At 43.7% G+C, this 25,537-nt stretch overlaps 1 protein-coding gene across 3 annotated transcripts; it reads right to left on the bottom strand.

Moving 5' to 3' along the window:
* Positions 1-1,279: 1,279 nt before the first annotated feature.
* DSCC1 (DNA replication and sister chromatid cohesion 1) lies at positions 1,280-25,535 on the bottom strand. 3 transcript variants are annotated; one of them, XM_075920182.2, is made up of 9 exons: positions 25,194-25,535; positions 19,512-19,680; positions 12,893-13,027; positions 12,083-12,173; positions 10,797-10,935; positions 8,936-8,988; positions 5,869-6,026; positions 5,104-5,252; positions 1,280-2,687 (listed from the first exon to the last, which is right to left on the bottom strand). In XM_075920182.2, the coding sequence occupies exons 1-9, from the start codon at positions 25,361-25,363 to the stop codon at positions 2,582-2,584; spliced, it is 1,170 nt and encodes a 389-aa protein (XP_075776297.1). In that variant the 5' UTR covers positions 25,364-25,535; the 3' UTR covers positions 1,280-2,581. The 3 variants fall into 3 exon arrangements, with proteins under 3 accessions (XP_075776297.1, XP_075776298.1, XP_075776299.1); XM_075920183.2 differs by having other exon boundaries at positions 5,869-6,023; XM_075920184.2 differs by lacking the exon at positions 25,194-25,535 and adding an exon at positions 24,925-25,116.
* Positions 25,536-25,537: the final 2 nt, after the last annotated feature.

Genomic DNA, 25,537 nt, shown 5'->3' with positions numbered 1-25,537 from the left:
GTTGATTGGGGGTTCAGAGGGTTGGGATGCCAGAGGCAGGCTCTGGCCAGGAGACTTACCAGCCTGCCTACCTGCAGAGCTAAGGCTTGCAGAGCTTAAAATGTTTCTCAGCTAACCTGCCTGCCTACACTTCACCTGCACAGCCATGTGCTTGTGTGAATAACTGAGCTGAGAAGAGGGAGCATGATTCTTCTTGGCTTCCTTTTATTCCAACAAGCAGCTCCAATTGGCCAGTTTCTGGGGATTGTGCTTGTGGTGGGGCAGCTCCTGAAGCTTTCCCCCTCCCCTCCAGTTTTGAAACAAAAATGGGACACAGCATCCATGTTTCTGAGTGGCATGTGGAGCAAGCAGAGGAGGCTATGGGGCTCCGTTCAGCACTGCTGCTTTGAAGTACCTCTCAGACAGCAAGGAGGGGAAGCGATTAGTCAACTATCTGATAAGCACTAGTCCTTAACATCCCTAGATATGACTGCCAAATATTTGTAAGAAACAAAATCTTGCCACTGTATTGTCACTTTGATCTCAGGTTACAGAGAGCCACCTGCCCTTCCCTACCCTCCTTCCTCTGTAACAGAGGCAGCAGCACGAGTGAGGGCAGGCAGGAGCCACTACATGCTGGGAGCCGGCTTTTAACACACGGTGCCACTTCCTCCCCATGTGTAACCACTGACATTTTCACAACAAAGTAAACGCATTTTAACATCTCTAGCATAAATGGCTTGTCAGGGTGACTGGAAGAATTTTGTCCGCAGAAGTGGATAAAAGCATGCCTGACTTTAGGCAACACGGCTGTGTTGATAAGTTGTTGAGTGCATAGACAAAGCTGTAGCAATGTCCTGGTTTCCTACTGTTTTTTCTAGTAACTGTCATTGCCAATTAAAATTTAAGTAAAATAGCACTGTGAATATACATGGTGCTTTACAGAGTAAGACATTACTCATACTGTAGATTCTAATTTTATTAAGAAATTAAAGGTGTTGACTCAATATATTGACCAATTCTGTTTTACATTTGTGTTGAGGGTCTCCTGGAGGAGAATGGAACAGCTGAGAGGAAAGAGAAAAGTTGTGGCCCAGGAGTCCTACATGCTCCGCGCTCCTGCTTCACCAGCCTAACAGGGTAGAACATTTTTGAAACAGAACCCCCAAATTCTGCCCTGAAAACCCAGTTGGTTGAGAGAGTGTTATTGTTCACTAAAGCCTTTTGACATCCATTTTGGGTTGGGGATAGTCTAGCAAAATGGAATGACAGTAAAAACAGAGAAGCTGACAGCACAGAAGAGGTGGTTCTGGAGTTTATTCAGTTTTTACATATCTTTAGAATTTTAAGGTAAGGTATACCATATTTTAAGGGTTAAACTAGGTTATTTTATAACATCTATCGTCCTCTATTCCCCTTTACCCCACTGGCATATTAACCATCACGCTGCCATAATATTTCCATTGACAGCTGTGCAAATCTGCTGTGTTAAAATAGCAAACTGGGGTGGCACAGGTTTAATAAATGACAAATGGAAATCTAGCTATAAAAAGCCTTTACAAAATTTAATTTACCAATATTACAAAGAGTACATGCTTCACAGCTCTACATTTCAAAAAGATTTACATTTAGATGGAACAGTTGCAGAAATTTTTCTAGGGTTTACGTATATTCTTGATATGCAGTACAACACTACAAAGTTAAATTTATCACTTTTTACAAGTAAGCCTTCTGCAAAAACAGTTATTTTATGTCAGTGGTGCAGAAGGGCATGTTACAGAAAAAGCTGCTGAGTCCATAGCATGTCTGAGTAATCTGAGGCATCCTCTTAGCCTGGATTTTACACACTTGTTGGTACTATGTAGTTTAAAGCAATTTTGCTAATACTATTAAATTATGCCTTAAGTCTGATGTTATCCACATTTAAAGACATGAATCAGAAGAACTTTCCAAAGTCCTGACTCGTAGTGCACAATGGAAAAATGTAATTCACCTATAATGCCAAACTTAATTTTACATACAGAACTCAAACTGTTGCTTGTTAACTAGAATGCCTGACAGTTCCGTTTTTATAGCAAACAAACCAAGAATTCCACTTTGCATTTGAAATAATGTATTCAGCATCATCATTAGAAGTAATGTTTTTACAGGATAAAAGAAAGGAAACGTTATTCTGTTAATATGTAGAAACAATAGTTTTCTCTAATAATTTTTATTGGACTTAACTAGCCTCTTAGACTTATTTTGCATAAACAGTAAGGGCAAGTAAATTAAGGATACTGTGTGTCTTAATATTCTAGAAGCAAAACAATTACAAAATTCAGTGCATTGCAAACCAATTTGTACATCTTCCTGATTAAGTGGTGGAAACTAGATTCCAGTAATGTGTGTGTGGTCTTTTGGTAGAAAAACAATTATTTCGACAAAGATCTAAAATAACCAAATTGCATTGTCTTTGATATACAGTACTACACTTTTTCAGCTGACAGATCTTTCTAAACAGTGACGTTTCATATTAGTTGATAATTTTACATAAGCACAGATCATTCTGGGATAAACACCACTATTCCTAGATGCATTCTTGATTCTTAAGACTTTCCTGTTAGATGGGTCTTCTAGAGTTATAAACTTTGACACCATTCTGCACGGAAGAACGAGCATATTTGGTCAGAAGTGCAGCTACTGTTTGCTTCTCTGCACATAAGTCTCTGGAGAGAAAAAAAAGTGAAAACTTCAGTAACTTTACAAACAGGTTACCAGCAAAAACTTTTTTTAAAAACCAGTTTTCCTAACGTAGCAATCAGCCTGGCAAGAGTGTTTAATAAGCATTTTGGGAGAAGCACACTAATAGCTTTGAATCATCTAACATTCATAGCTTGCTACACTTATGTAACACTCAAAAGCAGGGGTTCCCAAACTTTTTGACACTGGGACCAGTAAATCCATTCACAAGCTTTCGGAGGACTGGTAAAATTCATCTGCATATTCATTAAGCAAATGATGAATATGCAAATATGTTGTTTTTGGTCCCCCCCCAAAGCCCCCAGGGCCTGCTTTAGCAAAGCTTTTGATACAGCCACCCACCACATTCTTACCAGCAAGTTAAGGGAATATGGATTGGAAAAATGGACTGTAATCCAATAAAACCTGCACCACCACATCGTGTATTGAAAAGGGGCTCATATTTTCAGAAAGCTGACACTATCTTTGGAATTTTGTATCCATATTCTCATTCCGGATGGTGAATGCACCAGGTTCTCTCCATTCTGACACATTGTAGTGCCTTTAAACCTCACTGTCAGCAGTGGGGATATTTAAAAGGCACTGCTTTTAAATTTTTATTCAGGATCTTTGTGCGCCCTGAACTGTCCTGCTCCCCGCTGGCCGATTTTACTCCACCTTCCCCCCACCCTGCCCTGGGCCAGCCCGGCTGTCCCCGCCAGCATTCTCTCCCGATCTCTACTAGCAAGCCCTGCTGCCCCTGCTAGCCCTGCTTCCACTGGCCGGTTCCCCAGTCAGCCCCGCGATCTCCCCCAGCCAGCCTCACTGCCCCCGCCAGCCGGTCCCTCCCCTCCCCCCGCAATCTCCCCCGGCCAGCCCCACTGCTCCTACCCCCCCGGCCAGTCCTGCTTCCGTCGGCCGATTCCCCTCCCTATCTCCCCCGGGCAGCTCTACTGCCCCAATCCTGCTTCCCTGCGGCCCATATCCAACCCCCCCTTCACAGCCAGCAATAAGAGCTCACCTGGTAACCCTCACTATGCCTCTGCCGGGAGCCTGAAACATACGGCTGCATCCGCCCAGTCTGGCTGAGGGCTTGGGGAACCCGGCACTGCATGGGCAGTCCGGGAGCCCGGAACACCCTGGCAGCCATGCTAAGGCCCAGTATTTTTTTCCCACGGCTCGGTACCAGGCCGCGACCCACAGTTTGGGAAACACTGCTCAAAAACATACTACATGCTTTACAGAACAGCAATATGGTTCTTACCTTGAATAGCTTACAATCTGAAGACAAAAATCTAATTCTGTTGTCCGTTACATCAGTACAATTGTTTACACAACCGAGCCTATACCATTATAGTTCTACCAGCATAGCCCACTCCTACAGATTCAGCCTTCATCAGAGTTTTCTGACAGTGCAGATACACCATTTCCCCGAACGATGTGGGCTACGTCAACAAAAGCTCTCTTCTATTAACATAGCTGCATCTATGCTGTGAATTTGTTGGCATAGCTATGTTGGTCAGAGGTGTGAAGTTTTTTCCACACACCTGATTGACACAGCTATATTGATAAGTTTAGAGCAAACCTGAATCAATGAAGTTACTTCAGATTTTACTCTGAGCAGCAGAATTTGGCTCAAAGCTCTGAGGCAAGGGCCATGTCAAATCAAGTATGCTTGTACACTGCTTAGTTGTACAAGACCCAGAGCTTGATTGGATTTTAAACAATGAAAGGACTAAGGGAAAGGATGCAACACGAGAAGTACTACTAGAGTATGGTTCTGGAATTTTAAGTTTGACTTTGCTGACAAACTAATTTGGGAGATAAGATGTATAAAGGAAAGTTGAAGTTTTAGCCTTTTCTCTGAAGTCAAATATTTACTGCTAGTCATCTCTCTATTTTCCCTCATTTTAAAGATTTCTTGGCTAAGCTCTTCTGATCCCTTCACTGTCCATTAGACTGGCTGTCCTTTCGTGGTTCAACACCAAGGTTCCCTCTAAGCTGTGCAGTAGCACAGCCTCACAGTTTAATGAGCCCTGCCCAGTCAGTGGCTCAGAGCTCCATGCACGTAGCTGCCTCACTGGGGGAAGCACACTTCTCCCTCAGCTACAGCAGGAACTCCACTTATGGCTGTAGCCAAGTTACCCGTAGTCTCAGAACATTTTACAGCCACCAGTCTTGGCTCTCCACATTCTGTGCTGCTATTTAGCTCTAATTTATCCTAAACGTCTTCTAAGAGCCCAGTAAGTAGTGGAAGTGTTAGTAACGCTGGTAGCCAATACTGGCCTCTCATGATTCTTGCATAGTCCCGAGGGTTCCAGACTAGAGAGGTTCAACTTGTAAAAGTCTTTATGTACTTACTGTACTTTTAAAAAGTCTTCTGCTTAACAGTGAACTACTTACTGAATATATGGAGCAATATCTGCTTCTGTCCACTTTTCCCGAATGGTAAATAGCCTGTTGAACCTTTCCTGGTTATCTTCAGGCAAGTCTTCTACTTTTAGCAAGAAGATAGTCTCTGGTCTGGAGTTCCTATCCAACAGAGCCAAACCCTATCGGGGCAATGATAGAATGACAAATTAACACACAAAACATGATCAAATCTCCTATCTCTTGGTATATCAATGTGTTATTGCCATTTAACTCTGTATTTTAACTCCTAAAACTGTACAATTTTAAAAGCAAAATGGAAACCTTCACAATACCTGCCCTCATGAAGGACTTAGTTCTCCCATCCCTTAAGGAAGGAGAGTTTGTAAAAGTTCAATACTTGATATCCCACACTGCTGCTTTGAGCAAAATGTTTTACAGTGGTTGCTACATGCTTGAATCATTGAAGGCTGTTCCATAGTATGCTACACTTCTATTCAGTCTACATAGATAGTCATGGACCCTACATTTGAATTTTTTCTTCTACAGTTATGTGTATCAGGTTCAGGCAGACAGGAGAGGAGTGTCATGCTCCTACACTGAGGTCCTAGGCATTTCCTCTGAAGTGAAACTGCCTAAGTGCTTTAGAGCAGGAGCAGGATGCTTCTCTCAGCTGCTGGCAAATACTGTTGAAATAAAAAAGAAGCAGGTTGTTCATGATATACAAGTCCTACATAATACAGCAGTAAGAACATCCTGTTAATACATGTAAACAAATCTACTAGTATAGTTTTTTACCTTAAGCTGATCCAGCCTTGTTATCAGTCCTTCGGGGACACTTTGTTGCCATACTTCTTGAAATTCTGATAGATTGAATTTAACTGCATTTTGCAAGAGCATTTGTGCTGTAGCTGTGCATATTTTGTCTGCATTCATTTCAAAATAGACTTCATCTACTAAGGAAAAAGAAATATTACATTTACAGCTTCTTGCCTGCATTGGTATCAAGACATTTCTGTGCTTCAAGTTTCCCCTCTGGTCTGCTGACTCCCACTCCTGGCAGGTAGTTTGTGCCTAAGTTTCGCCTCTAGCTAAGTTAAAGTTCTCTCCCTTTCCATCTAAACAATCAGAACTCAAACAAGTACATACTTAGTTCTCTCCTAGCCACAGCTGTTAGTCCTCCTGATACAGGACTAACAGATCTGCACTCTCCTCAAAAGAAACCTTCCTTTTACCCTCACCCTACCCCTATCTTTCACAGTCTTGTTTGCACTCCGAGCTAAACAATTCAGTAGTCCTTTCATTTCCAAGGTCCATATTAAGGATGTTAAGGACTAATCGAATATCCAATAAGCAAATGCTTATTGGCTAGTCGAGTGACTAGTCCATTACCCCCTCCCTCCCCGCTGCCTCTATCAGAGGCAGCAAAGGGGGAGAGTAGAGGGGGTAATTCAAATCTGTCCAGCAATGCTGCTTTGAAACGCCACTTCAGCGTTTTAAAGCAGAGCTGCAAGGATCTGACCCCGGACTCCATGCAGCGCTGCCCCTTAAAGGGCACCACCACATTGAGCCCGGGGTCAGCACCGTGTGGCACTGCCCCTTGAAAACACTGCCTCAGCGTTTCAAAGTAGGGATGTTAAATATCGGTTAATTGAATAATCGAGTAATCTCATGAATTATCATCAGTCGACTATTCTATAGTTCCTGGGGGCGGGGCCAGCAGCCAGTGTGCCTCACTCCCAAGGAGCCTCGTGCCACTCCATGCTGCTGCCTCCATCAGAGGCAGCAGCATGGAGTGCCAGGCAGGAGCTGGTCTGCAAGGGAAGCCAGTTTAAAATCCAGCTCCCCTCGCAGACTGCCTGCCTGTTACACTGTGCTGTTGCCTCTGACAGGAGGAACAGTGCAGGGTGGTAGCAGCCCAAGTCTAGACTCTGAGCTCCCAGACCTGGCACGAGCCAGAACGGAGCTGAGCTGTCTGCCTGCCTGGCTCCAGGTACGCTTTAAAGGCAGAGCCGCAGCAGGGGTAGATCCCGGACCCGTCGCAAGCCAGGACTGAGCCAGGCTGCTGGCCCGTGTGCTAAAAAATTTACTGGTGGGGGGAGGTAGGGAAAAGGAGAATGTGTGTAGTCTGGAGAATTAATCTATACGCTTTTGCTTGTCGGTTAATTGGTTAGCTGACTATACTATTACATCCCTATTTCAAAGGAGCAGCGCCACACAGCTGAGCTCGGGCTCTGTGCAGCCCTGCCCCTTTGAAATGCTGCATTGCATTTCAAAGCAGCAGTGCAGCATGGAGCCCGGGGTCAGTGGGGAACTCTGAGTCTCCCATAGACCCCACGCTACATGAGGGCACTTCCATTTTGAAATGCACAAGAGCCTGGCACGCCCGCATGCAGCCCACAGTCAGCAGGACTTTCCGCTGGCCCCGGGCTGCACACGGAGTTGTACATTTCAGAGGAGGAATGCAGAAGAGCCCCAGGAATGCGACAGTGCCTATTGACTAGTCGATGGAAATTACTAGTAAATTAATCATTAGTTAATATCCTTAGTCCACATCTTGGTTGTCTTCATGATGTAGGGTAGTGAAAGTGGTGAGATGTACTTTCTTCCACTCTCAGAAAGACATTGTTTTAAACCCATAAGAATAATATGTACAAACTAGGGATGTGAATGACTAGTCAACTATCCAATAAGCAAATGCTTATGTGATAGTTGATATGATAGTCGACTAGTTGCTTCCTCTCCCCTTGCTGCCTCTATCAGAGGCAATAAGGTGTGTTTCAAAGCAGCCATGCTGTGTGTGGAGCCCAAAACCATACTCTGTGCTCCACATGGCGCTGCCGTGGAATCTGCCACTTTCACACAGCACTGACCCCGGGCTCCAAGCAGCTTTGCCGCTTTGAAACACTGAGAGGAGCCCAGCCAGCAGGGGACTGTGTGAGTCCCCCACTGGCCCCGTGCTCTCTGCAGTGCTTTCAGCTTTGAAGTGTAGCAACAGCCCTGATGCTGCTGCTACACTTCAAAGGCAGAGGTGCCCTTATCGACTAATCAAATAGTCGATGCAAATTGCATGGACTATTAAATTAGCCAATTAATTGAAATTTTACATTCCTTGTACAAACAAGCAGGGTTTTAAATTACCTGCTTCACTTTTTCCCTTTCAAAGGTCCTCCTGCATCCAGGTCCTTTCACAGGACTTCCAGGCCACTTTCTTGGGCTCAAACCAAGCTATTCCCATATGCGTTGTCTAGAGATACTCCAGTAGTCACTGCCACTACAACACCTTTCTCAATGCCCTTAGTGGAGAGCTCCACACTAACTCGTGTCACTTTCCTGGTCTCAACTCATGCAAGTAGAGTGCCTTCTACAGCTCTGCCTTTCCCAGCACTGGTTCCAGTCCCACAATGTGGTCTGAAATAAAAAACATTCATGGGGGGGGGGGACTTATAGCCCTTTGAGAGCCACTATGCCCTTCTACACATAATTTAATTCCAAATGCTTAGATAACAAAATCCAAATCAGAAAAAAGTTATTTGAGTTTAAATGTGTTGTACAGCATTAATCACAGAAACTATGAATTGGAAATATTTACTACTTATGTCAGGTACCTCTCTGCTAATTTATGATTCTTTTCTAATTATACTAGTTTTCCGACTCCAGTTAAGGAAATTTTCCCTGATAATCACTCTAAACATTTCTTAGCTCAGTATTGGCCTCCCTACCCTTATACAATGTTATTTTAGTAACATCATTTGTTAAGTCTTAACCCTACTTTGTTATACAATTGTCAGTTATTTGTAGCTAGTAATACTATGTTCATTTTCCTAATGAATAATCTCAATAAATGTATCCTTGCCAAGCTTACCTTTGTCAGTATGTTTCATTCCATAACTTAAAAGAATATGTTGTATCATTTCTCTGAAAGGAAAGTTAAACTTGAAATGCATAAAAGTAGATTAAGACTTATGGCAAAGGAAATGCAGTTTGAAAAAATGTATTCTATAAAGTTAGTTAGTATACAATCATTAAACAAAACACTACAAATTCCTTTCTTCCTCCCACTGACCTTCTGAAACAGTGGTTGTAAAGATACAGGCAATGTAAAGCCAGGAAAGAGAATAGGGGATGGGATGTGTAATAGCAGCTGAAGGGTTAAGGAGCAAAGGAACAAAATAAGGTGGGAGAGCTGAAAGAGGGACACAGAAGTAACAGGAGCCGAAAGAGAATGAGTAAATAGGGGCTGAAATGGATAAAGTGAGGGATGTTAATCCAGGGTCTCTGAAGACTCCCTTTGGTTGGTTCAGACTATTACCCTAGCAATTTCACTTCCCCCTCCTTAGTGCCTGCTCTCCTCTGTTTTGAAGAGTTGCAGAGGGAAGGAAAATAAAAGCATCACAGAGTTGCACAAAGTACACCAGCTATGTATAATCTATTAATAAGAAGTACTTTATGGCCTGGTTGCACCAAATAATAGCATAACTTGTACTACTTTGCAGATCTGGGATGTCAGTATGGGTTTTTTCCTCTAAATAAAGTTCAACAAAATTTGTAAAAGCCTCAGTGGGTTAAGTACATTCAGTAGTCTTGTAATATGAATGGAATGGCCTGTAAATATTTTAATACTGTTCTGTTAATATAATCACTCTGATATTTATTCAGCTCTAACACTACACTACCAAATATACCAGTGCTTAATACAAAATGATTATGGAGGAGGTGCCAGCCGCTTATTTGTTTGCCATATTTCCTGAATGATATCCCACCATGAAAGGCAATTTGCTAGTTAAATAATGGGTACTAGCAGCACATGAAATATACACTGATGCAACAGCTAAGGTGATTTTCATTTCATTGTAACAGTAGTGCTTGGAATCAGTGGATACTTATCCTTGTCATGAGACTCGAGTAGGATCTTTTATAATCCCAACCTATGTTTTGTGACAATGATGAAGGAAGACCTCGTGTCAATAATTACTCCAGGCCATTTTATGCTCTTCTTGAGCACAAAGAATGGTGGAAGGAAAAAAGGGTTGAAGAAGCCTTTATGCCCTTTGCAGTGTATGGGACACAACTGCAGCTCACATACTTCCTATATGAGTATGGCTGCTCTTCTATGGGACAAAGATTCCTGGGACGAAGAGACTGGTCACAGCCCTGTTCCATCTGCATACAAGACAACAAAGGTGGCTAAAAGCATTTAGAGTGGTCAGGAGATAAGTGCATTGCTTCTTTCCCTAGCAGATTATAGCAATGAATGTGTTCCAAACTATGAGCCAGAGCTTTCCCTGGAGAAGTATCAGAGGGGTAGCCGTGTTAGTCTGGATCTGCAAAAGCGACAAGGAGTCCTGTAGTACCTTATAGACTAACAGATGTATTGGCGCATAAGCTTTCGTGGGCAAAGACCCACTTCATCAGATGCATCTGATGAAGTGGGTCTTTGCCCACGAAAGCTTATGCGCCAATACATCTGTTAGTCTATAAGGTGCTAAAGGACTCCTTGTCCCAGGAGAAGTGCAATTCCACACTGATCTCAGAGCAGGACTATGCCTTAAAGGTGCAATGAACTTACATTTTATGAAGTCAAAGAACTTGAAATCTTGAGCAGTTAAATATAGTTATATAGGATTACTCTATGGTAAGTGCAAATACTAATTTTGATTTATATGGGTAACAGTAATTTTGTTTTCTAGTGATTTAAGCACTTAAAGAAACAAAAAGTTACTTACTTGGGCTCCAGGGGTCCAAGCTCTTGAAGACAGATACTTAAAGGAACCTTGCTAAAAGACCAAGATTCAGAGTCTATTAGCTGAGTCACATGATTCAGAAGTTTCATCTCGTAATCAAATTCTAAAACCCTCCAATATCCTGCCAAATAGAAGAAATATGTAATACTTGGTAATTTTAATTCTCTGAAAATATATTTTAAGATTCTCACACTAGAGTACCGTATTTTCCGGCATATAAGACGACTTTTTATGCTAAAAAACATCCCACAAAAATCGGGGGTCGTCTTATACGCCGGGTATACAGGCAGTCCCCGACTTGCAGGTACAAATGGGGCTTTTCTCACCCCGGAGGACACAGACTGCGGGACCTCGCGGTCCCGCCGCCCGTGTACTCCGGGGCGAGAAAAGCTGCTCCGCGTCTCCCTGGTCTGCAGACCAGGAAGACGCGGAGCAAAGCCACGGAGGGGCTCCGGCAGCAGGGCAGCCCAGGCGCGCCGCGGCTGTCCCGCTGCCAGCGTCCTCAGAGGCTTTGCTCTCGGTGTCCCCGGTCTGCTGGAGACAGTCCCCAGCAGACCAGAGGCACCGGAAGCAAAGCCGAAGCGGCGGGACCGTCTCCAGCAGACCAGGGACACCGGGAGCAAAGCCGGGGAGGCGGAGGGGCGCTGGGGCGCTGCCGGTTGGCCTCTTAAGGGGGGGTAGTCTTATACGGCGAGTATAAGACGAAAACCTATCTTTTAACTAGATAATTAGGGGGTCGTCTTATACGCCCAGTCGCCTTATACGCCGGAAAATACGGTATCATATCCCTTTCAAGGCACAGAACACCAAAATCCTAAATACACTTAAACATTATCTTAAAACAAGAAACAAAAGAGGAGCAGAATGGAGCAAACAGACTTGTGATATTAAATTTTTCAAGGAGACCAAAATACCCTTAGTTACTTTTCTATGTAAATCAATTACTGTACAGTTGCTAAAGGGATGTTATACAACTGATCAGAGATGTAGTCAATAAAAACTTTTAATATTTTTTGATCCATGATTACAATTAACAGTAATGACAGGTATTCTCCACCCATTATGCATGCCTATGCCTATGCCTAATTGCCTGCCTTGCATGCTATGCCTGTTTAGAATAGAGGAATTAACTTCTTTGACTCCCATTTTAACATTGAAAGACTCGCTATAGACATGATGAAGCTGCAGAGACCTCCATTTTCAGCATTCTTAAGCTGACTCCATATGTTTATGCTTCAAAATAATCTATAATGTGTAGGGACAAATACCTTCAATTTTACAGGCATTTATAACCTTCAGCTGATGTAATATTTCTTCCTCGCTCGCTTGAATCAGATCTAGCAAGTCTTCCATTGTATACTGTAGCATGCAAGAAGAAATGAATGGGTTATCTTCAGCCTTTAATAAAGCTCAATTGAAGTAAATAAATGTCACCTTATTTAAGTATGATAAAGAAACATTATTTAGAACAAGGATGGAAGAAAACAGTGGAGGCTTGGGTGTTGCAAAGTTGAAGTATCTTAAGTTTACCATACTAGTTCAAATTTGCAAACAATCGTTTCCTGCAATTTAAACATGTTTCTCCCCCCAAAAAAATTTAAATAACATTCTTTCTAATTAAAGGAAACTTTTGCACTACACACCAGTGATCTAAGGCTACTTCAAGGAGGCATCAAAACAAAGGTACATACTTGCTTTTCGTTCACCCACATGATTCAGACGTTTCAGTTCATAATCAAATTCTGGAACTCTAACAGTATTCAAGCAGGTTTAAATTAGGCAAAACAAGTCACAAAATGTGGATGAGTATCTCCACTATTCTAGTCAGCAAAATAAAATTGCATCACCTCAGTCCAAATAATTGACAAACATGCTCTCCTTGATTCCCCAAAATGCACCTCAGTGTTGTCTTCATTGTGCCTTTGAAATAGAGAGATTCAATCTGTACTTGGATACTGAACATCCACTGTTTTACTTCAGTAGTGAATACATTTAAATGTTGAGTGTTTATATGCAACAAACACTGTATAATTACAAAGGAAAAGTAAAAACAAAAATGATTTACATAACAGGCTTACCTTTGAGTCAGTCACAGCTTTCTCTCTTTCACGGTCTGGCCCTTCATAAGGATTTTCCATTAGAAGCTTCCTCAGTTTTTTTAATTTAGGCCGACATCTCCTTAATTCCCAGTAATTATTGGAGAACCCAGCAATCTGCAAAAAAGAAATTAAATGTTCTGGGATTAATTTATTTTAACACTGTCAATCAAAGTAACTTGCAAAGAATAATTAGCAATGAATTTTACAGAGGTTATGTAAAAAACCCCAGGACTTTATTGATTCTCCATTCTAAAGCAGAGTAGGAAGAATTACTCATCCCTGAAGTCCATTATTCATAATAAGAATTAAATGTCTGTAATTCAGTAATAAAAGCATACCTGCTGTCACATGACAAAGAAACCATCTAGTCCATATATATGGACCATACCTGCTAATGGCCAGAGTTTGAAATCCTGTCAATTACATGCCTTCCAACATTGGCTATTTTCATCTTAAAAATTCCTCAGGTCTTGCCTCTCTCCATAAGCCATCATTTTATTTTCCTGGTCTATTATTCCCAGTTATTTCCCATATCCTTGAATTCATAGTTAATGGGCATTTTACTATGCAATAAACGAGAAAGGGAGCTATGAGTCATCACTTCATTAAATGTGCATCTTGGGAATGAAAAACAATGTTTGCTACACAGCTAAAAAGCCAAGCACATACACTCAGTGGACCAATAGGTCATTGTTAAAAATCTTCTTTTTCCCAAGCCCTGAAAGAGTTTTACCAGTAACACTATGGTAGGGTTTAGAGCCAAGGTGCTGTCTCCCTTTCCCAAGATATATCTACAGAGGGCATGTCTTCACTCGCTGCACCGGAGATTGACATTCTGGCATTTGATTTAGTGGGTCTAGTATAGTAAATTGAACACTAAGGGTAGCTCCAGCCAGCACTAAGAGGAGTAAGGGAAGCCAATGGGAGCATTTGCTCCCATCAGCCTCCCACAATGAGGAGGGAGCCAAGCTCAGCTTAAAGTAATACATAGCTGCACATGCATACCCTAAGCTGACCTTCCAGATCTAGTGTAGACCTGACCAGAGACAGGACATAAAAGAAGTTGTCAGGCAATCAGCAGAACCGACTTCCTCTAATCTATCACACAGAGGACAGGAAGCAGAGATGTAATTGATGCAAAGCATCCAATCTTCTAAACTCGCTAGTACAGGCATGTCAAACAGGCATCTGGAGGACTGCATGCGGCCCTATAGAAGTTTTTTGTGGCCCGCCACTACATTTTATAAAAGAATAAAGTGTGGCCCACTAGCCGCTTGGAGCACATGGCCGAGTGTACAGGCAGTCCCCGAGTTACGCAGATCCGACTTATGTCGGATCCGCAGTTACGAACGGGGTTTGCTCCGTGTCTCCCTGGTCTGCTGGAGACCAGCAGACCAGGGAGACGGGGAGCAAAGCCTCTGAGGACACTGGCAGCGGGACAGCTGCGGCGTGTCTGGGCTGTCCCGCTGCCTGCATGCTCCGCGGCTTTGCTCCGCGTCTCCCTGGTCTGCTGGAAACCAGCAGACCAGGGAGACGGGGAGCAAAGCCTCTGAGGACACCGGCAGCGGGACAGCTGCGGCGCGTCTGGGCTGTCCCGCTGCCTGCATGCTCCACGGCTTTGCTCCGCGTCTCCCTGGTCTGCTGGAGACCAGCAGACCAGGGAGACGGGGAGCAAAGCCTCTGAGGACGCTGGCAGCGGGACAGCCGCGGCACATCTGGGCTGTCCCGCTGCCCGCATGCTCCGCGGCTTTGCTCCCCGTCTCCAGCAGACCAGGGAGACGCGGAGCAAAGCCACGGAGGACCTGGGCGGCGGGACCGTGGTGCGTCTCAGTCTGCCGCCCGCGTCTCCCTGGTCTGCTGGGGGGGGGGGGGGGCGCGCAGCTAGTACGTCCCCCCCCACCCTCGCAGCAGACCAGGCTTTTCTCCGGACGCCTGTGGTAGAGCAGCTGGGGCACTGCCGGTTGGTCCTGCAGCACTGCTCTGGGCGCTACTGGACCAACCCGGCAGCACCCCAGCTGCTCTGCCCCAGGCGTCCTGATTCAGCCGCTGGTGGTCAGTTTCAGCAGCGACTGAATCAGGAAGCTTGGGGCAGAGCAGCTGGGGTGCTGCTGGGTTGCTCTAGTAGCGCCGAGGAGCGGCGCTACTGGAGCAACCCAGCAGCACCCCAGCTGCTCTGCCCCAGGCCTCCCCAAGTCAGCCGCTGCTGAAACTGATCAGCGCTGACTACAGGAAGCCCGAGGCAGAGTTGCTCTGCCCCGGGCTTCCTGGAATCTGCCGCTGATCAGTTTCAGCAGCAGCTGACTTGGGGACGCCTGGGGTTCTTAAGTTGAATCTGTATGTAAGTCGGAACTGGTGTCCAGATTCAGCCTGATGAAACTCATCAGCGGCTGATTCCAGGAAGCCCGGGGCAGAGCAACTCTGCCTCAGGCTTCCTGTAGTCAGCCACTGGTCAGTTTCAGCAGCAGCTGAATCTGGATGCCAGTTCCGACTTACATACAGATTCAACTTAAGAACAAACCTACAGTCCCTATCTTGTACGTAACCCGGGGACTGCCTGTAGTTCACAGCGGGCCGGCTGCTCTATGCACTGTGCTGCAGCAACTGCTCACGGACAGCTGGGCCACTCTGCGCACAGCACCCAGCACATGCTCACAGCTGCTCAGGCCACTCTGCACAGGCATCAAGTGCCTGCTCACAGCTGGCCGCTGTGCTCATGCTGCCCCAGCGCCTGAGGAAGAAATGTGTGACGGTGACATGGCTCTGGGACCCAGGCAATAGGTTTGGGGGGGCTGGGAGTGCCTGGCTCTGCGGGAGGGGGGAGGCATTAGGTTGGGGGTGTCTGAGGGGTGTCTGACTCTGGGGGAGAGGAGAGGCATTAGGTTACGGGGGCATGGGGGAAATGGAATGGAATCAAGAGTACTGTAATATATACACACACACACACAAGAGGCTGATTTGTAGTTCCCAGTTTAATTTTCATATGTCCTGAATTTTAAATACCTAACTGTACTGTGTTAATATTAGTCATATGATTTCCTTGGAATGTAGGCATTGCCAAATCAGCCAATGGGACCCTCTAGTCTAGTCCAGTATTGTAGCTACAAAGTGGCCAATACAAGATTTCATAGGATGGGGTGTGAGTGTGCTCGCATATGTCCAGAAGAAACTACAATGGACAGTTATCCCTGGACAGGGAATGTTTCTTCTTCATTCCCATCAGGTTGTGGCTGGCTTATGACCTGAAACATGAGTGGGTTTTAGTCTGTTTTTTATTCTACCTATGGTACAGTAATTCCTCATTTAACACGTGCCCGCTTAACACGGTTTCGCGATAGCACGATTTTTTTTTAATTACACGACCATCCCCGGAATAACAGGATTTCCTCAGCAGGCCTGTTGCTGGTGGCTGCAAAGCGGTGGAGGGTTCGCCACTCGCCACGCTATTCCCCGCTGACTCCCCCTTGCCAGACACCTTGCCCCCTCTCCTCCATACCCACTTGCAGGGCAGCGGCTAGGTTTTCCCAGCTGGCCCGTCACCGCCAGCTGCGCGGGGCTTCCCCCGCCTCCCTGCAAAGTGATGGAGGATTCGCCACTTGATGGGTTGTTCCCCGGCGACATCCCCATCTCCAGACGCAGTGCTGGTCCTGGCAGACCCGTCACAGGGGCATACTCCCAACCCAATCCCCCTCCCTTCCCTTCCCCAGAACCAAACTCTTCCCCTCCCTGCTGTAACCCAGTCCTCTTTCTCCCCCAACCTTATGTCCCGGTCCCAACAGACACCACCGCTTGAAACACAACCCCCACCTTTTCCATTATTTTCAGTGGGAAAATTGACCCCGCATAACACGTTTTCACTTAACACGATCATTTTCTGAAACATATCTATAGTGTTAAATGAGGAATTACTGTATTTTAGATGTTTTCATTATCAATAAGCCATCCTTTTAAAAAAATCTTACAAACTTTTGACCTCACTACTATTTAATGGCAGCAAGTTCCACAGATTAATTGGGTAAAAAAAAGTTTCCTTTTATCAATTTTTTTGTCACGTTTTGACTGTTTGCTCATCAATTCCCACTTTGCACACCTGATCTCTATCTTATATTTTACATATCCTTTCATTTTCTGCTCTACAGACTTAACTTGGGACTTAACTATAGACTTTCCAATTTCTGAAGGATACCCATTTGGCTCAAATAACATCTGCTTTAAAGATAAAAAAGGAAAAGGAAATTATCTAGTTTTACATTTAAGAAATACCAGCCAGTCCAGGATAAGAGGGGCATAACAATATTCCTAATAAATATGCACTTGTACATCAGTCAGCCAAAGGGCAATTAACTTATTAGTCTTGCATGGATTATCTGTGTAAGAATATTACATGTACCTTTGAAAGTGCAAAGTTTAAGAAATCCTAAGGATAGCATAAAGGCCAGCTCTGCAAGCCACTCGATTAATTTTGGTAATCCTTCTGGGAACAAATACACACTTAGAGCAGGAGAGGGTCTGGATGCAGAATAAGGCAGCCAACACAGATGTCATATTTAAATTCCAGGGCAAAAAAAGAATCCGCATGTACCTGGTTTACACTGTTTCTTTAAAGAAAATTCAAAGGCTATTGTTTGCCAGGCTGAAGCAATTATTCTGAAATACCAGTCTCTCTCTCATTGTTTTGGTCTATACTTGTTTTTATTTCAACAAAACAAGTTATGTATCAGATAAAAATAATTAAAAAGTACCTTAAATTTATATTTAAAAATTATTATATATCAGCAAACAACAATTTTACACATCAAATTATTGTATTATATTCAAACAAGACCTGAAAAATATTATACAATATACCAAAACATAATCTAATAATAATAAATAATTATGACTTTCCAACAGAAGTACATTGGTGGCCCTGAAAGCTATCAGTTTTAATTCTTGTGGCCCTCAGTAGGCTTCGAGTTTGACATGCCTGCGTTGTAGGACCTTCAGAGGAATCCCAAGGTGCACTGATGAAGAATACCTTGGGAATCTCCTAAGGTCCTAATGCATTCAGATGATAGGAGGCCATAATGCTCTGCTGTTGAAGAGGCCAGCAATCATACAAGTGTGAACTCAGAATGGGGAAGGCATAGTAGGCTCCAAGATCATATGGTGGTATGCTCCATATCCCTGGATACAAATTCCTGCTCAACAGCTGACATAACAGCTTTTTTATGTAAAAAGGCTGAATTTTAAAGATGTTCCATCAAATTTGATTTAAGTACTTTTTAATTGTTCTTTAAATTATTGAAACTATATTGTCAAAAAAAACACCTATTACTCAAGAAAGCAGATTCAAAGTACTGTATCCAAATTGTTTAGAAAGCTTAGACTTTTTTATAGTTTTTTACTATATTAGATTATTCAGTGACTTGTTGAACATATAATTTAAATAAATATTAGTTTATGACCAAGTTCTCCAGCTCTTTTCACATGCAAAAGCAATTACATAGACACAATAACTACAACATTTGGGTCTTTTTCCGTGCTTCCTTTTCATATCTCTTCAAATCTCTCAAAGAAGATATGCCTGATCATTTAGTGGTAGAAAAACATGCAAATTCATAGCCAGAGCTAGTTGCTCATCCTGGACAAACAGAAGGTACTTAGCCGCTTCGGAAGGGAGTGCTTGTTGCTGAGTGTTCTTTGAACGGACACATGAGCCTATTATTCTGCATCCAGAAGAAAGTTAATATCTTATTTGTATTGTGGTAGCGTTTCATAGGCCCCAGCCTCATTGCGTTTAGCACTATGCAACCCTGTAACAAAAAGTACTTCCCACAAAGAGTTTGAAATCTGAACAATATAACTACACATTACAAGATCCCAACCAAAAAAAGTCATTTGGCAGGAAGTTATCTTGGTGCATGTTATTTCATAGCAAATCACTAAAATCATTACAGAACATAGCAGGAGTAAAGGAAGCAGAATATTACTTTTTTGTTAACCTACTTTATTTTGCATGGATTTTTTTCCATTAGCAGAACTGCAGACTTTGTGGAATAAATTATGTTCTGATTGTTCTAGAACAGGACAAGAAGAGTGACCCCTCCATAATGATGTCACTATACCCACTGCACAAAATTAAGAGCAAATGATTTTATTTTCCTCACCATTTTTAGGAAAATTTGTTTACATCTGCTTCAAAGGGACAGAAATTGTATTTCTGAAATTCACCCAATTGAATTTTCCAGATGCAACAGTTAGGATAAGAATCATGTTTGAAGTTTTTTTTAAAGACTGTGGAACTAAAATCGTGCAGCACAAACTGCCTTTCAGGGTAGGCCATTTAAACAGGCACTTTACGTAAGTAAAAGTGTCTCATTTGCCCTTTGTGTCTTAAATGTAAAATGGCTCACTTGAACGAAAGAAAATATTCTTTCAAGTTACTAAGCACCAGGGTAATTACTGCCTCATCCAATATAGATGTTATGTTTGGATCTAGTAAACAAATTGTAACTGAACCTATGATAGGTAAGTTTTATGTTAATACAATGCTGATCATTTCTAACATCTCAGCTGTAACACTAATGTGAAGAATAGAGGATAAGAAAATAAAATATACCTGGGTGTGAATGATATTACATAGTGCTTGATCTGCAAGCAACTGTTCTGGAGTTTTGCAATCAGGAATAAACAGCAACATATTTGAAGTATCTGCTATTTTCATATCATAAGTTTTATCTTTACTGCATAGTACAGCTTGTTCAGCTTTTTCACCACGGATCACTAGGCTGCAAAAAAAAAAAAAAAAAAGTTATTGTCTTTAAATACAAAAATAATTAAAGGAATACTTATCTTTATTAACAGATGATAACACATTTCAAATACATTAACAATATTGGTAGCAAGTTGGTAGCAGTAATCAGAGTAACTAACTGGAATATCACATCTACAAGTTGTGCCCACAGTTAATTTAACCATATTATTGTTATCCCTTTCTCCTTCCCACACCTTTTGCTCATTTCACCCATTTTCTTATCTTTTAGATCTTGATCCTGCAAGCTCATATATATGGTCAAAGCTTCACTGAAGTCCCAGTAATATCCAGTTTAATTTAGATCACTGGTTAACAGCATAACAACAACATTCTACTTACATATGATTTTTTATGTTTTCCTATACTTTTGCCTTACAGGACAACTTTAGTCAAATGAAAGGGGTTTCAAATATTTTTCCAACCACAATCCTCAAGCCACTTACATTTTTCTCCCATGGCTCCATGATCCAGAATCCTTTGTGGCCCCTAAACCAGAATATATTCCATTGTTTCAACCAAAAAGCCTAACTTGAACCACAAAAACAAATGAAGTTCACATGTACATATGTACTTTGTGAACAGTCCTATTGAGTTTCAAAGAACTAGGCAGAAGTGCTTAGAAGTTAAGAGATGTTTCAATTAATTGTGTTACATATACGGTTCTATGTATACAAAATTAATATTAACAAATAATTAAAATATAAATTTAAACAATACATATGGATTGTTATTGAAAGTGTCATCAATTGCACATAAATACATATACATTTTGTTGTACATTGTCCCAATCTCCAGCAGACTTCTTGGTAACCCACGAAGTTAAATCTGGAGTTGTGAGAACTTCTGGAGTTGTGAGAACTTCTTGTCTATTGGATGAAATGAAAAATGAGAACCAGGAGGCCCAGATTCCATTTCTGGCACTTTCACTGACTCACTTTGTAATAATTACAGAGGTGAGATGGTTTCCATATTGTTTCTAGAGCCCTGTGCGGATATCCTGTATCCACAAAAATGAGCTGCAGATATCCACATTCAAAGATACAGATACCCACAGAAAAAGTGCAGACAGGGTATGTCTACAGTTGCATCCTCTTTCGAGAGAGGGATGCAAATGAAGACATTCAAAATTGCAAATGAAGTCAGGATTTAAATATCCCATGCTCCATTTTCATATTCATTTTATGGTGCTATTTCGAAATAGCGCTATTTCGAAATAACAGACTCTGTTAAGACTTCTCTCAAAATAACTGGTAAACCTCATTGTATGAGGAATAAGGGTTATTTCGAGAGAAGGGTTTTCTCTCGAAATAACCGTGTCTTAACAGCATCTGTTATTTCGAAATAGCGCCATAAAGCCAATATGCAAATGAAGGGCGGGATATTTAAATCCCAGCTTCATTTGCAGTTTTGAATGTCTTCATTTGCATCCCTGTCTCAAAAGAGGGTGTAAGTGTAGACATACCCCATAGCTGCAAATTCGCTAGTCTCCCCTTCTATAAACCTGTGATAAGAGCTCGAAGTAAAGGACTTGAAAGGACCTAGTTAAGTCATCTAGTCCAGTGGCTCTTGATGTTTCCAGACTACTCCCTTCAGGAGGAGGATTTGTCTTATTTACCCTGAGTTTCACCTCACTAAAAATGACTTGCTTACAAAATCAGACAATAATACAAGTATTATAGAATACTATTACTGAAAAATTGCCCACTTTATCATTTTTTACATATAATTACAGGTGACCAGCCGACTTACGACCCCCTGCATTTACAACCTTTTTTCATGCAATATAGCTCCTACCCCGCCCCCCCCACTTACATCCGCAACTCGCATTTACAACAGTGTACAACACTGACTGGCGGCGTTTAATATATTTAAAAGGCAGAGCCGCAGGAGGGTTAACCCTGCTGTGGCTCTGCAGTTTTCTTCTGCTTATTGACTAATCAAGTAGCTGATGGAAATTCTATCAACTACTCAATTAGCTGATTAAATGCAATTTAACATCCCTAGTTGAGAACCACTGATCTAGTCCAATACCCTCTACTGAGGCTGGATTAAGTATTATTCTAGAACTAGTGGTAGGCAACCTGTGACTCATCAGGGTTCCAGGTGTGGCCCACAGCAGGGGTGACAGATTCTGCAGGCTTCTGTCCTCGTACCAGTATTACTGAAGTGACACACACGTAAAACAAGGGCACGTGAAGTGTGATGCATGCTGATTGCACACAACATTGACTATGAGAGCCATGCACTCCCTCTGCATCAAAATGCTGCTATAGTTCAATCTAGTTCAATCATCATGTAAAATCTAGATTCATAAATGCAGTTAGTTTTTAACTAGTTTTATTGCAGTTAGCAAACAAAACTAACCTATCCTGGGAGACCATCTTGATTGCAACTGTCTTGCAGCCCTCTGAGACAAAGGAGGGCAACTCAAGTGTCCCATTTGGTTGCCCATCACTGTTCCAGACCATCATAGACAGGCCTTTATCTAACCTGTTCTTAAAAACCACCAATGACAGAGATTTCATAACCTTCCTAGGCAATTTGTTCCAATAGGTAGCTATCCTCACTAGGGATGTGAAGGACAAGTTAACTAGTCGCTCTCCCTTTGCTGCCTCTATCACAAAGAGGTAGCAAGTGGGGAGGAGGAAGCAGTGACGCTATCACAGGACCTAACCAAATCAGCCACACCATCACGGGTTCATTCACCTGCACATCTACTAATGTAATATACGCCATCGTGTGCCAGCAATATACTTCTGCTATATACATCAGCCAAACTGGACAGTCCCTACGTAAAAGAATAAATGGACACAAATCAGATATCAGGAATGGTAATATACAAAAACCTGTAGGATAACACTTCAATCTCCCTGGACACGCAATAGCAGACTTAAAAGGTAGCCATCCTGCAAGAAAAAAACTTCAAGAACAGACTTCAATAAGAAACTGCTGAGCTACAGTTCATCTGCAAATTTGACAACAGCAGTTTAGGATTAAACAAAGACTGTGAATGGCTACCTGACTACAAGAGGAGTTTCTCCTCTCTTGGTGTTCACACTTCCATATCAGCTGCATGGGCCTCATACTCCATGACTGAATTGACCTCGTTATCTCTAGCCTTACTCTTGATTGTTACTCTTTTCTTATGCCTGTATATTTATACCTGCCTCTGGAATTTCCACTACATGCATCTGACGAAGTGGGTCTTTGCCCACGAAAGCTTATGCTCCAATAAATCTGTTAGTCTATAAGGTGTCACAGGATTCCCGTCGCTTATCCATCACAGTGGTATCTGAAAATTGCTATGCCCTGTGACACTGCTTCCAACTCTCTGACCACAGGAGCTACATCTGAGTAGTAAAGATATATTATATGTACTGCAGTGATACATCACAGGACTGTTGATAACTATGTACAAAGTTATACAGTAATTCTTCATTTAACACCATAGATGCATTTCTGAAAATGTTCCTGCTAAGCAAAAACGTGCTATGCGGGGTCAATTTTCCCAGTAAAAATAATGGAAAAGTTGGGGGTTGCGTTTCAGGTGGTGGTAGCAGAGTAAATTTTTTGTTGGTACTGGGTCATCAACGTCAACATTAGATATCTAGCAACACAAGATAACAAGCAACACAAGTCCCCGCAGTTTGTTAAAACACAAAGATAAACACGTAAGTGAGCAGAGGAGCGCTGTGACCATGTGTATTCATCCGCTCATGCATACCACCACTTTATTTTCACCAACTTATACCGCCGCACAAAGTAGTCTGCCACTTGATTATTTTTGTGTTATTTTGGGGACAGTAATGTTATTCAAAATACATTCCCCCCAAAAATCATGCTATTGCAAAAACGTGTTAAGCGAGCACGTGTTAAACGAGTAATTACTGTAATTTATGCAAAGTATTTTTTTGAAAAGGGTCATAAATCCTCATGCTTCAGGGATTTTACTTGGGCTATTGTCTACACTGCCCATGTTACTGCACTGCTGCCATAGTATAGTCGTTATATTTTATTCCCCAGGGAGAGCTCTCTTGGCGATAAAAAAGTATCCCAAGCCCCAGGTAGTAACTTATCACTGGAAATGACTCCCAAAGATAAAACACTGTCTATACTGACACTTTTCAGCATGCTGGAACAGTGGTTTTGTCATACCTCTTAACAACTAAAGTTTTGGTGCTAAAAGGGCAGTGTAGACACAGCGGGACCGATTGCTAGGAATGAGGCTGAGCCTTTCACAGGGAGGGAGAGGGCTCCCTATCCCCCACCTCCCTATCCTTGAAAGGGAAACCTCTGAACTGTCATTCATGTTAAAATTCGACACTTGCCAACAAGGACTTAACAAGTCTTTGAACTTTCTCACCCATTACCAAGACAGTTTCCCCAATTATCACCTGTAATACCATTAACTCACAAACATCCCACTCTCCCTACCTTTAATATCAGCAATTCACAGACACTTACCTTCCTTCCTCCCCCTTCCCACCCCCCCCCCGCATCCCCCTTCTGTTCTGCAATATGATTTGTCCTTTTCATATTTGTTCATTTTTTTTAATTGTATCCTTTAGTATATATGGTTGTGACTACTTTCTTCCACTATTTGATCTGAGGAAGTGGGTCTGGCCCACGAAAGCTCATCATCTAATAAACCAGGGGTGTCCAAACTTTTTTCAAAGAGGGCCAGATTTGAAGAAGTGAACATGCGTGAGGGCCGTCCCTGCACTCTCAGCCCCAAGGCGGAGGGCCCGCGGGGTCGGAGGCGGGCGGAGAGCGCAGGGCAGGCCGGCCTCACGGCGGCCTGGGCCTATTTGAAATCATGGGATGGTGGGCGGGCGAAGCCGAGCGGGGGATCGGGGCTGCGGACGTGCCCTACAGGGCAGGCTCTAGGACCGCGGAGGCCATGGGCGGTGGCGGCGCGGCCGGAAGCGGCGCGCTGGGCGCGCCAGTTCAAAAGAGCACCGGGGAGCCAGGAGAGGGGGAGGAAGCGGGGGCCGTATTAAACCGGAACACGGGCCGCAATTGGCCCGCGGGCCGGACTTTGGACATGCCTGTAATAAACCATCTTGTTAGTCTTTAAAGTGCTACATTGTCCTGCATTTTGCTTCAACTACCCCAGACTAACACGGCTACATTTCTCTCCCTATCCTAGTGTCTCACGCCTTCCTCTGAGGGGGAGGGGGTGATTATCCAGCCTGGCAATACCCAGGAGTGAGCAAACCTGTCACTGGCACAGCCAGGCGGGACACCCCCCTCTCTGCAGGGCGCGAGCCGCAGATTAGCCCCGGGGCACTGCAGAGCCGACACGGGTCACTGAGAGGCGCCGCCCTGCCAACATGGGGCAGGAGTTAGGGAGGCTTTCGAGCGGGGCTAACGGCACAGCCCCGTGCGAACGGCCATTCGCAGCCTCGCAGGGCGACGTCCCGCCCGCCAGACGGCGCGGCAGGCCCCCCCCCGCGTGAGGGCCGCGAACCCCGGCTCCGCCCGCACCTGTGCCCCGCCTCCAGCTCGGCGCAGAGGCCCGGCTCCAGCTGCAGCAGGCAGCACTCGGCGGCGCTGGCGCGCGGGCTGAAGCTGAGGCAGTGCACGGGCGGCAGCAGCTCCGCCGGCTTCAGCTTCGCGATGTGCAGCGTGGCCTCCACCTCCTCGCGGCTCCGCATCCTGCACGGGGGGGGGGGGGCGGGCACGCGGCACACGGCTCGAAAAGCGCGCCAGAGCACGGCAGCTCTCTTCCCCCTCCCCCGCCCCTGGGCGGAGCCACGAGGGTGCGAGAGCCCGGCCCAGGCGAGTCACGTGACCCCTCGTACGGGAGAAGGCGCCGGGAGCGCCGCCAC

Source organism: Pelodiscus sinensis, chromosome 2 (genome assembly GCF_052426305.1).
Source record: "Pelodiscus sinensis isolate ZL-2025 chromosome 2, ASM5242630v1, whole genome shotgun sequence".
Taxonomy (NCBI): Eukaryota; Metazoa; Chordata; order Testudines; family Trionychidae; genus Pelodiscus; species Pelodiscus sinensis.
Note: the sequence above shows the minus strand (reverse complement) of the source record. Positions and strands in the feature narration are given on the sequence as shown.

Excerpts from the sequence above, each read along its gene's own strand:
- DSCC1 (XM_075920182.2), bottom strand. The coding sequence starts at position 25,363 with ATGCGGAGCCGCGAGGAGGTGGAGGCCACGCTGCACATCGCGAAGCTG. Across the intron at positions 19,681-25,193 it reads GAGCTGGAGGCGGGGCACAG|CCTAGTGATCCGTGGTGAAA; the intron begins GTGCGGGCGGAG and ends TTTTTTTTGCAG. Across the intron at positions 10,936-12,082 it reads AAATGCCTGTAAAATTGAAG|GATATTGGAGGGTTTTAGAA; the intron begins GTATTTGTCCCT and ends TCTATTTGGCAG.